This window comes from Argiope bruennichi, chromosome X1 (assembly GCF_947563725.1).
Source record: "Argiope bruennichi chromosome X1, qqArgBrue1.1, whole genome shotgun sequence".
Lineage (NCBI taxonomy): Eukaryota > Metazoa > Arthropoda > Arachnida > Araneae > Araneidae > Argiope > Argiope bruennichi.
This window is the reverse complement of record NC_079162.1, coordinates 92,855,344-92,868,364: the sequence shown is the minus strand read 5'-3', so window position 1 is coordinate 92,868,364 and position 13,021 is coordinate 92,855,344. Positions and strand designations below refer to the sequence as shown.

The following is a 13,021-nucleotide window of genomic DNA, read 5'->3' as shown; positions in this document are numbered from 1 at the left end:
TGGGAGACGGGCTGTTGTCCTGTTAACAATATCTCAGATTTGATTATCATATATTAACTGACGAAAATAGTCGTAAAAAATCTCATTAACAATGACGGAGTGCTTAAGGAAAGAACATTAGAAGTTAACAGTAATGGCCTAGAATTCTAAATCGTTCTCTGATGTGTAAATGTTCGAATAAAGTGTTCTTTTTTGTGTAATTCTTTGAATGTTCTAACTCAGGCCTGGAACATTGAAATCAAAGCTAATCACTAAAAAAAGGATCGAAACAAATAGTGGTTTTATAATAGAAAAAAAAATTGCAATACCAAATATAGAATAAAAATGCCGAAGAAAATATTAAGAATAACTCCATTTTATCCATGAGGGAAGAATATTATGACTCGGCATAAATTTAAAAAAATAAAAACTGCAGACTCAGCTAATTGGCCTTTGTTACAATCCTGCAATAAATGATGTAAATAGAACGCGAAGTTTAAGATCCCATATCTAATTTTTATTCACGCTTAGCTTTATTCATATGTTGATAAATGCCACTTTAAACATTAAAAAAAAATTTCGTTATTTGATGCCAAAATAGTTGGAAATTGTACATTAAATAATGACGCAGACCGAAAGAGCAAGATAATTTTAAAGTCCGCCCAGCGTTACCGATGGCGTTGGACGATTATAAAATGATTAAAAATACTCAATCGAATTATTCTTCGATTTCGAAAAATATACATAACAACAATTTTTATAGTTTTAGGTTGTTAGTTTCTAAGCTGGCACCAGGATAAGTTGTATAGAGGGGGATGGAAGATTCAAGTCCGATTTTTCCTGTTTAAATAAGTTATACTTCTGATAGGAAAAGTTTAAATAAAAAGTGATAGACGTATAAATAAAAGTATTTTCAGGGATTTTCAACAAATCTGAATTTTTCAAAAAATAAGCTAGATACCTATTTGGAATTTTTACCAATTCAAGAAATTAAACTAATAAAATTACCGTTATGTATTTTTTTTAAATTTTAATACTTTTCATTACTATTCAGTAATTAATACCTCTATACGATATAAATATTTTAAGTTCGGTAGTTTTTTGTTGTTGTTATAGCAGTTTTTGAAAAAAAAAGCGCTTCTAATATGTGATATGCAATAATTCTTTTCATTACAATTTCAAGTAATAAACCCATCTTACATAGCATTCCTTTGGACCAGTTGGGGGTATCATTTGTCCAGCAAAAAGAGGTTGCAAGCCTGGAAATGTGCAAATATCATGCGGAAATAATCCTCTTCGGAAATTCAAAAGAAGTGTGGATGCTCAAAGAGACTTGATTGTGAAATTAAATGTGGCTATGTATCCCGGTGAAGATGAAGATCTAAATGGGACAGTTATATCAGAGGTAATTATAGTAAAAATACAGATAAGTAACGATTTGCTTACATACTGGAATAGTAATAATTTGTTTTTTATTAATATTTGCTTTAATAGGTCATTCTTCTCTTAATAATATAAATGAATTTCAATTATGTAGGCTTCGAATCTAAATGAAGATAATATGAATGTGTCGCAGTCTTTAGTGAAAGAAATTGAATCAATAGCAACACAAAATGTGAAATTAGTTTATAATGTGGATTCTATAGAAGCTCCAAAAATCAGCCTCCAAATTGATCTAATTTGTTCACTGGGTCAGATTAAAAAAGACAATTCTTGTGGTAAGTGTTATAAATATCGTTTGCTTTTCCGTTAACAAAATAGCATTCTAATAAAATTAAAAAAAGAATAAATTTACTTAAATAATGACATATTTCTCCACAAAAAATCTTTTAGTTTAATAAAATTGATATGATTTTTTTCCCAAGTTAGAAAGGTCAATGTCAGCATAAATCTCCTCTTTCTATGGTTTATTCTTGTTCATTTCCTTCAAATTTGTTCATTGAAATGTTAAATGCTTGCAAAGGATTAAAAAGTTTAGCTGATCCCCTGTTCTCCCAAACATTTTATTACCAGTGCAGTCTATAACTCTGTACTGAATCATATCTATTTTGTTCGTATAATATTTTTTAAAATTACCTTTAAATTTTTAATTGTTTTACTTTTACCGTTTCCTACATAGGTTGTCAACTAAGACGCATACATGATATCTAATCTCCAAATTTTTAACAGACATTAAACACATGACAGCGTTCGTCGATTTTGTCCACTATTACTGTGTGAGTTATCGTGTTTTTGGAAGCTTTTTTGGTGGCGTTTAGTTTTATAAACTTAGTCATCAATGCTAGTCCTATTTCTTCTTAATTTAAACTTAGAATCAATGCTAGAATGTTTGTATTTAGTATACATGCGAGTATTCTTTCTATTTAGGTAGAATTTAGAATCGGTGCTAGAATCTAACCAATGCTTCTGACAGTTAATTAACTTCTATAAAAATTTCGATGTCGAGTGCCGCACTTAGTAAAATTTAAAAAGACGATACATACTCGTTTAATGTTTATAAATGCGTTCCTATTAAAGAAATTTCTTAACTACATGATACATTACGGATTGAATTTAATACAAAATTTCAACGTCGCACTACAGTTCTAAAATGAATAAAAAAATAGCATTCATCGTGGTTATGATAATAAAAAAGCCATAAAAGTAATAAATAGCACGATTCTGTCAAAAATTATTTAACAGGGATTTTAGTTGTTATGATGCAATTCCATTCATTGGAATGAATTCGAGTGATTATTTCTGTAACAGCAATTACAATTATTTAGCGAGATGCTAAATGTACGTTTTCTAACAAGAATTGCAGAGAAGTATTTTTATGAAGTGATATCTGAAAATCTATCTTAATTTGACATTTTCCGATTAATATTAGATATTTGTAAAATATGCAGGATGGCAACTTAAATCTCTTACAGTCCCCTTAATTTCGGAACGACAACGTCTATAATTATTATGAAATTTATTGAAGAGGCTGCTTACACAGCCACCTGGCGGAACACTTTGGAGTTAGTGTTTCCGGTAGAAGAAGGAGAGGGGGTGACAATTACATAACTCTAGAACGTTATCGATTTAATTCAACAAAGACGCATCGTGCTCAATCACACTAAGAACGCTTAAAATGCACAATTGTTTGCTTACATTTCCCGAAAATGTGACATCACGAGACATGAGTAGATGGAGATACGTTGTTTTCCAAGAGGAAAAAGATCTAACTGAAACAGCAAGTATAATGTGTAACCTTTCTGCCAACATTGCAGAGTTTTTGATGACGTGTATTGTCGCTTTTGCTTGCGCACCAACTGATACGATAAAAAATATGCAAAGAGACATTCAGGCAGATTTGTTTCATCAGTAATGTATGATTATTCACAGAGAACATTTAACAAATCATATCAGATAGTTGAAAAATATTTATATGGCTATGATTTTTTCTTTCCTACTCTTACTATTTAAAGTGAATAAAAATTACTTATACGTAATACAACAAAATTGCCAAAGAGAATGTGATAGATTTGCCCCGTAAATAAAACTCAATTATTCAGTGAAAATAATAATTAAAGAATAGAAACGTGTTTAAATGCTACATATTTTTAAGATTCTTTCTTCTTTCTTGTTGTTGCCATCTGGAACGAATAAGAAGGAGCTAACGGAATCTGTTGATGACGACACTAGATATCACAGAAACTATTGCTCAAAAATAATTTCTCGTGAACACTTTTTTATAAACAGCGATTTTAATTAAAACATTGAATCAAAATCCTAGCTGCAAGTATTGAGATTACACTTGATATTTAATAGAAGTTCATGAAATAACTTGTCTTAACAAAATTCTCATAGTAATTTTAGTCTGTTAGCCCAAAACTTTTAAAAAATACTTCAATATAAAAGTTCCATTTTATGATAATAAAACACATACTTCTTAGTTGTGTTTTACTTAGATTTGCAATTCATAACTTATTAATTTTTTTACAGTGGATTGTCCAGCTGGTACATATAAAAACGATAATATGGAGGCCTGTCTCGATTGTCCGCATGCAAGTTACCAAGATAAGATAAACGCTTTCTCTTGCCTTCCTTGTCCAGAAGGATATACGACATATGAAAAAAGATCGAAGGCCTTTTCTGACTGTAAAGGTAAGAGTATTTATTTTGCCAAGTAAAAGCTCAATAAACTTGTAGCTGTATTTGACAAATCCGGATGAAAGATTTCTCCAAACACACCGCGTAAATGCTCTTTCATTGCCATCTCAATTGCTGCATCAGCTCTATTCAACACTTCTAATAATATCTAGAAATCACCAGGGAATCTTCCAAACTAACAATGTTAAATGCTAACTCTTCAAGTGTTTGTAGATTTTGTATGTACTCTTTTCACTCATCCATTAGTGTTATCTTTTGCTTCCTCCATTAAATGGCGTTTTCTTTTTCACCACTCACTTAAATCCTCCATAATATCAACAATTCTTCTACGAGTATCATGTAAAATTGTATGTATTTGTAAATATTTTTTATGTATTCCAGAGTTTTGCTTGTTTTTTATTGTTAAATTGTTTCTTTTTTTCCCGTCCTTTTTTCTCTAGCTTTCATTGTATTGTTCTCCTTTTGTAATATCCATTTTTATTTATAAATCATAGTTGCTCTTATACCCCAAAGATCTTATACCTCACAGTATAACCCTTACATTAACATTTATTAATTTTCTGTATAGTTAACCATGGGTAACTTAGAAGTTTTGGTAAACTTCTATTCTTATTCCACTCGTACAATATCACAAGGAAAATAGGTACCCGGACAAGAGATCAGGTCATGTCATATATTTGTTAAATCGGTTCACTAAGTTTTCTAAAATTGTTTCAATCCATTTTTCGTTTTCTCTTCGCATCAAAATAAAACATCGACTCTATGTAGTTAAAATAAATTATGCCGACTGATATTTTTCCCTCATTACTGCAATTTACTAAATTTTTCTAGGTTTTTCGATATGGTAAGTGGTAATTCTTGCCCATTCTGTTCATCTCCCTTGAGTATGCGATTGCAAAGCTTTTTCACTTTTAAATAAGAAGCTGTTAATCTCAAAGGAAAATTTTAAATTAAAATGTCACAGGCATTAAAAATACTTATAAACTACCGAACATTAATTATATTAAGTCTAATTAGATCATGAATAAATTTTTAAAATGCTCACATTTGGAAATATATATATTAATTAATATTAAATTTTGGGAATTCGACGAAGCACATGAGAATAATTGAAAAAAATTCCTAATCGGTATACGGATTTTTTTTTTTTTTTTTTTGAAAAAATTCAACTTAATTTCTGAAAATATTTTTCTATTATCATTCTTGCTTTCATTAGAGGACTGAAAAAAAATCTTTTCTGGAAATGTGTTATTCTACAATTTCAAATGGTATCACAATAATCAATTTTGAAAAAGATGGGAAAAAAAAAAAAAAAAAAAGGCTGAGAAAAAAAAAAGTCTTGCTTTGTGGTAACTGATCTCGAAAAACAATGAAAAGTAATGTTTACGAGCGTATTTGTCATCAGAAAATGAATTCGAGTTTAATAATTAAAACAAAATGTTAACATCAAACATAATTTTCACCTTATTTTTCACCTATGCCTGAGTATACGAATAAGAAATTAGACATACCATTAGGTATGCTGGTTCTCACTGTTTCTGGATGTATAATATTGATGTAGTTGTGTTGGTCACATTTCCAATGTCGGAACATACTTCTTGTGGGCAAGGGCTTGTGATGATCATTTTGTAATAAACCATAGCACCTGTGTTATTGTAGCAAAGACATGGTCAATCAGGATCTAGATGCTGAAAGAAAGTCGTAAATTTCTCTTTCCTAATAAGCGCCGATATTTGTGTACAGAGCGTATGATTAAGCCTAATAAAATTTTCTAAATGATAGAATATTTTGAAGCATAGAAAACTACTTAATAAATAAGAAAATGGAAAAATGACAGTAAAGAAATTGATCGAAATTCCTGATGCACACTACTCAAAGATTTTTTTACTATAAAAAAAAAGACTACAAAAAAGTCTGACAACCTTAGAGAGTTTTATTTTAGGAAATATGATCAGTCCGACAATCGCCTGATATTTTAAATCTTGCAATGTGCACAGGGTCGAATATATTCGTTTGTGGATTTGCGCCGCCATATTATTTTCTACGTTTTTATTTAAAAACAATCTTGTATTTTGCTACTAACTCAAATTGAAATCCACATAAAGGCAATAAAAAACGTAAAAAACGTGAGAACATAACTTGATATTTTGAACCATGACCAGACGATTAAAAATACAATGAATGCAATAATCCAAACAATTTAGGAATGCAATTCTTCAGAAACAAAGTTTCAGATGCCATATAAATTTTATTACTTTTGAAGAGCATAACTTAATTGGGGATTTATTATTTTTCAGCTCCCTGCAAACCTGGTACTTACTCTCGTTCGACTTTCGAGCCTTGCCAACCTTGCCCACTGAATACATATCAGGAACACGCTTTAAGAAAAGAATGCACCAGATGTCCTATCGGATTGCTTACTTGGAAAACTGGTTCAAATTCCTCTACAGACTGTACTTGTATGTTGCATTAATATTTCTAATTAGATTGTATTTCCATTAATAAGAGTGAAAGTAACTGGTTCTCTTATCTTATTAGTTATAATAAGTCAATTAAATCATTAAAATTTAAAAGGTGTGTAAATCAGTAATTATTTAATTTTGTATAATTATTTTGAATCGAAATTATTCGATGGTATAATTTCAAACTGTAGTTACCCAGTCCAATAAACTCTTAATTTTGAAAGATAAAAGTGAAGATTTCAACCATTGGTTAGTATAAAGACTGCGAAATGTTTTAAAGTGATTTCTTAGATAATTTAAAATCCACCAATACGCTTCGAAAGAGAATGTCAAATACATTTAGCACCTAAATCAACAATTAAATACAGAAATATCAAAAATAAAAAAATGGAAAATAGAGGAAAATTTTTGATGCATTGTCTGTTTAGAGTTCCAAAATTTTCAGAGGCTACATTAACTTTAAAGTTGACGAAACATAATCCAATGAAGTTATTTGCTGCCACTTTACAAACACATTTAAATTACAGCCACATTACAAAAACAATTTTAAATGAAATTTTGTTGAATACAACAATCCAAAAATAGAGATGCATAAATAGACAAATGATTTAAGATTAAAAAATGTGGTAATTCGTATAATTTTAGGCTATATTATGGAGAGGTATTTTAATTTTATCATTTATAAGCATAAACATTTAAAAATGCATATATTTAAAGGAGAATTTGTGAAGATATTGCATCTCTTGATACTAGTTTTTAATCGTTTTTTTCTACTTAAAAAGGAGGTTTAAAAGTTTGCATTTATAAATATTATTAACCCTTACCTTCCGTAAGCCTCTCATACAATGAAAACAATGCTTTATAGCTATGTCATGCATAAAAATCTAGCGTCCGATACGGTTTAGATGTTGAACGTGAGATTGAATTAAAATATATTTGGGGTTGACCTATTTTTTATTTATTTTGATCAATTAAATTAAGCTTCTGATGGTAATTTTGGTTACAATGACCGCTAAAGTACTTGTTAAGTAAAGTTATATAAAAAGATGTTCTGGTTTAGTGATTAATTCATTTGGTTGATTTTTTTAACTAATATGTAATATATCATTTTTGCATTTTCTGTTGCTCTTCTCATTTTATTTTCGTATTTCATGCTGTTTTCAAGGACTATTGAAAGGTATTACTGAATGCATGATGCTACTGAAATGCATTTTTGAAAGTTATAAATTTTAACGCGTCTTTTAAAAATGCAATCCTCGTTTATAAACGTTCAACATCAATTGAATATATGTTATAATTTCAGCTTCGTGCAAACCTGGATCCTATTCTGACACAGGCTTAGAACCTTGCACTTTGTGTGATTTTGGATTCTATCAAAGTCAACATAAGCAAAATGCATGTGAAATTTGCCCCGACGGTACCACTACAAAAGCGAAAGGTTCCATAGCTCTGGACCAATGCGAGAGTAAGATTCTAACAACTATTATTAAAAAAAATTAAAGTCAACTTTACAATACATTTTTGGTCGGATGTTTTTATTTTCTGTTTCATTCTTATTACAACAATCTTGTCAGTGTATTTTGGAATGATTGAATGTTAAAACATTTATTTTGCTGAAAAAAATTCATATATTTTTTTAGAAGTCGATATCTGTAAAGACCTTCATCCATGTTCAAATTTCTCCACGTGTATGCAGACAGGAAGCAGTTACACGTGCATATGTCCACCTGGAAGCTACGGAAAGCACTGCGAACAGACAATAAATTTCTGTGAATCAGATTCATGTTTCAATGGAGGAACTTGTGTTAGTAAACTTGATGGTTATATATGTTTGTGCTCTGAAGGGTTCTCTGGGCAAAACTGTGAGATCAACGTGGATGACTGCAAAAAAAGTAAATGTTTAGTTTACAATTTTAAAATATTTGTAATGTATTTTTTCTCTTTTTCTAAAAAGAGTATGATTTATATACTGAGAAACATATTTGAAAGTAAACTGAGTAGTGATGTACCAAAATTTCAAGGATAATAATTCCCTTCTACATTTGATATCAAGTTTAGAGTAAGATGAAGTAAATTGGCAATAAAATAGTCTATTTTCAACTCTGACAAGCTACATTTCTTAAATTGTGTTAAATATTTATATTCTTTTGAAAAGTATTTTACATTACACTATCCGAGAGTTGTTATAATTTTTCATTCGCTTGTTTTTAAAGCAATAAAACAGAATAATCACTAATTTTTCCTCTTATGTTCGCTACTGTGATCATTTTAACCTATGGTGTGGGATAAAATGAACAATCTGTAGGACAAAAGGATCGCAGATGGAAAAATTGAGATGAATCATAAAATTTTTACAATAAAAATGCGATCAACTGCAAATAGACAATACATTCTTTATTAAAATATTCTCTTAGAAAATGTTAACATTTGAATTTAAGTATCAAAAATTAAAAGTATAATATCATCTAGTATCGAGCATTGGTTTCTATGGTATTTGTAGGTTCTGTTCAGTATCGTTTATATTTATATTTTCTGGGAAAGTATGCTTCTCTACAAGAGGAGATTTAACAAGATATTTGAATGTAAACAAGTCATTTTCTGCTTATACAGTCTTACCAACAGAAGTTTCCATTAACTTTTTACTGTGGCATTTTGCTAGGATCCAGCAAACAGCAGACATTTTATCTGAAGGAATTTCTATAGTATTTCCATTTTTCATTCTTTCTTTGCCTTTCTTTTGAATTGCAGTACTACCATAATTATTAAATGATACCATTTCTTCATTTTATCCTCTGAATGCTTTTTACAAAGATGTGTTGTAACTATATCTATAATCAGAACTTCACATGTTGTTAATTGCACATGTTTGCTTTTTGTTTTCGAATTTTCCTGTGCAAGTTTTGTTTCATTCAATGTTGGAGGTGATAATGCTGAAAAAATAAACATTTTTAATTTTTTCAAATGAGATACGACAGCTTTTAAGACAGCAAAAACTTCATGACCTTCTTTCGAAACTGATGGAGTTTCCTCTGTTTTCTTTAACACTGAAGGAGATTTGTTGTATGATATTGCATTACTATTTGGTCTTGTACTTCAGCTTTATGAACTGGACTCAATTCACAATCATGAAAACCCTTCCCAGCATTTTATGAAGAGAATTTCTCAGCCAGCTGCTTTAAAAGTATAGATAAACAGCTTTAGATACATTCTGCAATCTGCTCTCCTGTAACCAGTATTTTAAATTTTCCTTCCACTTTTTTTTAAAAGATCCAAACAATTCAAGATGTTAATTGCAACAAATTTTAAAATCTCTGATTGCTGAAAATGAAATATGCATAGTCAAAGATTAACATTATGAAATATGCATAGTCAAAGATTAACATTATGAAATATGCATAGTCAAAGATTAACATTATGAAATATGCATGATATGTGAAAATTGGACTTTTTCAGTTCTGTAACTGTAGACAGGAAAAATGACCCTGTGTAATGCTTAAACAGTTTGAAGAAAGTATTTAAGTTTTTGATATGAACTGTTACTCATTAAAAGTCTGAATTATAATAATGATAATGTATTATATTGTTTAAGTATTTGCCAGATTACCATGATAATACTATAACTAGATTTATTTAATATGGGATATAAATTCTTAATTTTATAATGATGTATGCATATGTCGCCTTTTTCTCAAAAAATAGCATTTAAAATTTTATCTATTATCTAGATATGCTCCAACAGTTAAACACTATGTTCATTTTACCCCACTTTATTTAAACTGCTTTAAGATAAAACATGAAATGAATACAGCTCTCCTAGGCATAGAATTATATTCCTTAGGAATAAGAGTAGAAATTGCACCAGTTCTACTCTTCATTAAATTTTCAACAATTTTAAGAGACAAAAAAGTCAAAGTAAACATTAAATATTCATAGACAAGAATCGAACATAAAATCAGAAGTATACCAGCTCATTCTAAAAGAATGTTACCAAATCAAAAAAATTAATTAAGGAATATTGTTTATGATGCAAAATACCTCAAATACTTCAGCATGCCAATAAAATAAATAAATTTGTCGATTACTGTCTATTTTTATAGACTGTTCGTTTTACCTCGTATGTTTATTTTACCCCTCTTTACTCTATAAATTATTCCTGTGAGAGTGAGTGAAACTAATATAATAATTTAAATAATCTCTTTGTAACAACACATCGTTAATCGTATAATATAGGTAATTGGATGGTGAAAGCAAATGAAAAATTCGATAACTTCGGTAATTTTTATCAAGATTCTAAAGTTGATTAAAATTAACGATTCATAAAGAATTGTGAAGAAAGAATTAGAATGTTCCTGTTGAGTAAACACGTTTCTTTTATTCTTATATTAACATTTTTAACTTTAATTTAGAAACATTTATTTACTTTATTATGGGTAAAGATTCGTATATTATTTGTAATAGTTTTCCAATTCTCGTGACAAAAATCAGTTTATAATCCTTAATTTGTAAATTTTCAGTTTCTTATTTTATCAGATTTAACTTGTTGGTATTTTGAAAACTTGGTATTTAAAACCAAACTGTATTCGATTTCTTATCGTTTCTTTTTAAATATAACAAATCCTTCAGTTCAGAAAAAGTTTAAAGTTAAATAAGACTGACCGAAAAATATCTATAAACATCAGAACAATTGATATTTATATACAGTTCATAATTATGTTAAAGAAATGCAATTTTAGTACCCTAATTAATTATAGATATTTCGTTTTCAGATTCCTGTTATAATAAAGGGAAATGTATCGATCTTATCAATGATTTTGCATGCGTCTGTCAAGAAGGATACACAGGCTCAAGATGTGAAATAAATATTTTTGATTGTTTATCTGATCCTTGCCATAACGGAGGAACATGCTTCGATAAAGTAAATGTAAGAATTTCAATAAATTACTTTCTGAAGCAAAGTGCTATTTTCACCTATGCTACAATTTTTCAGAATTTCTATAGCTGATCCTTATGTGCTATAACTTTTCTAATAACCATATATTAACTACTATATACTATATAATTGGAATAGGAATGTTATTTTGGATTAGAAATTGTTGCAATTAATTGCTCACGGTTTTTTTTTTTTTTTTTTTTTTTTTTATCTCTGTTCTACAAGCACTTTTATTAGTCTTCCAGGAATAGATTGCCTTGGACAAAATATACTATTAAAGTTATTTAAATTCATGATATTCATTCAGTTTATTTTAAACCAAAGAGCTTTAATGGCTTTTTATGCACTTGTTTATATGCTTTAAATTACACTCTAAACGACCTTTGTCTTTGCAAATAAAGAATTTTTAATAATAAATATGTTGATTAATTTATAAACTGAAGTTTATTTTTGTATGATCTTTTAGGGATACAGATGTTGTTGTCCTCCAGGATATGTTGGGGAGCACTGTGAAAAAGAACTTGGTCCATGTGACTCAGTTGTATGCGAAAACGGTGGAACCTGTTCCTCTAATGAAAATGGATTTGAATGCAATTGCAAACCTGGATTTCAGGGAATATACTGCGAAGAAAAATTTGATTATTGTTTCAATTATACTTGCTTCAATGGCGGCTCTTGTGAAAATGGATTTGATTCTCCCATCTGTAAATGCGCTGCAGGTTACATGGGACTTCACTGCGAGGAAGGTAATTCTACTTCGTAGTTCTACATTCAACGTTCTTTTTATTATTTATTTGGCTATGCATTTTGTTTCTTGTATTAATTAGAACATCATATGCTTCAATCCGATTTTAATCATTTTTTTAAAATTTGAGTGATTGTGAACACTATCTAGTTACGGGATCGTAAACTTTCTATGTTATTTACATTTTTTATACAGTATTGTAGCAAGGATTAATAACCTGAGGTCATCATTCATTTAAATGAATTGTGTTCGAAAATAAAACATACTTTTAAAGATTTAAGGGAGTATGTTACGAACAAAGTGATTTATCGGTTATTATCGCTTTATGCATGGTTATGCATAAAGAGCAGGCATGATATTCTTTATAGAAATGTCGTAACGCTGTTTTGACGGGGGTGGGGGGGCCATTTTTTATGTCTGCGATTAATGAAAGCAATCACGAATAATAATTTTTATTAAATCCAAAAATATTTATGAGGCACATATGGATAGCCCTGAGTTCTTCCTTTCTTTTTTTACATTCAGCGTTCTTTTTTTTTTATTTGGCTATGTATTTTGTTTCTTGTATTAATTAGAACATCATATGTTTCAATGTGATTTTAATCATTTGTTTTAATTTGAGTGATTGTGAACACTATCTAGTTACAGGATCTTAAACATTCTATGTTATTTACATTTTTTTATACTGTATTGTAGCAAGGATTAATAACCTGAGGTCTCATGATTCACAGTATTTTCCTTTTCGTAAATTATTGCTAATATTTTTTA

At 29.2% G+C, this 13,021-nt stretch overlaps 1 protein-coding gene across 1 annotated transcript in view; it reads left to right on the top strand.

The window, feature by feature from the left end:
* Positions 1–13,021, top strand: part of LOC129958320 (sushi, von Willebrand factor type A, EGF and pentraxin domain-containing protein 1-like) — a 60,203-nt gene that overhangs the window by 30,683 nt on the left and 16,499 nt on the right. Inside the window, exons 14-21 of the mRNA XM_056070718.1 lie at positions 1,184–1,384; positions 1,517–1,697; positions 3,949–4,110; positions 6,414–6,575; positions 7,882–8,043; positions 8,219–8,470; positions 11,345–11,499; positions 11,975–12,254. Coding sequence (XP_055926693.1) covers positions 1,184–1,384; positions 1,517–1,697; positions 3,949–4,110; positions 6,414–6,575; positions 7,882–8,043; positions 8,219–8,470; positions 11,345–11,499; positions 11,975–12,254 — 1,555 coding nt within the window. The remainder of the gene's footprint in view (positions 1–1,183; positions 1,385–1,516; positions 1,698–3,948; positions 4,111–6,413; positions 6,576–7,881; positions 8,044–8,218; positions 8,471–11,344; positions 11,500–11,974; positions 12,255–13,021) is intronic.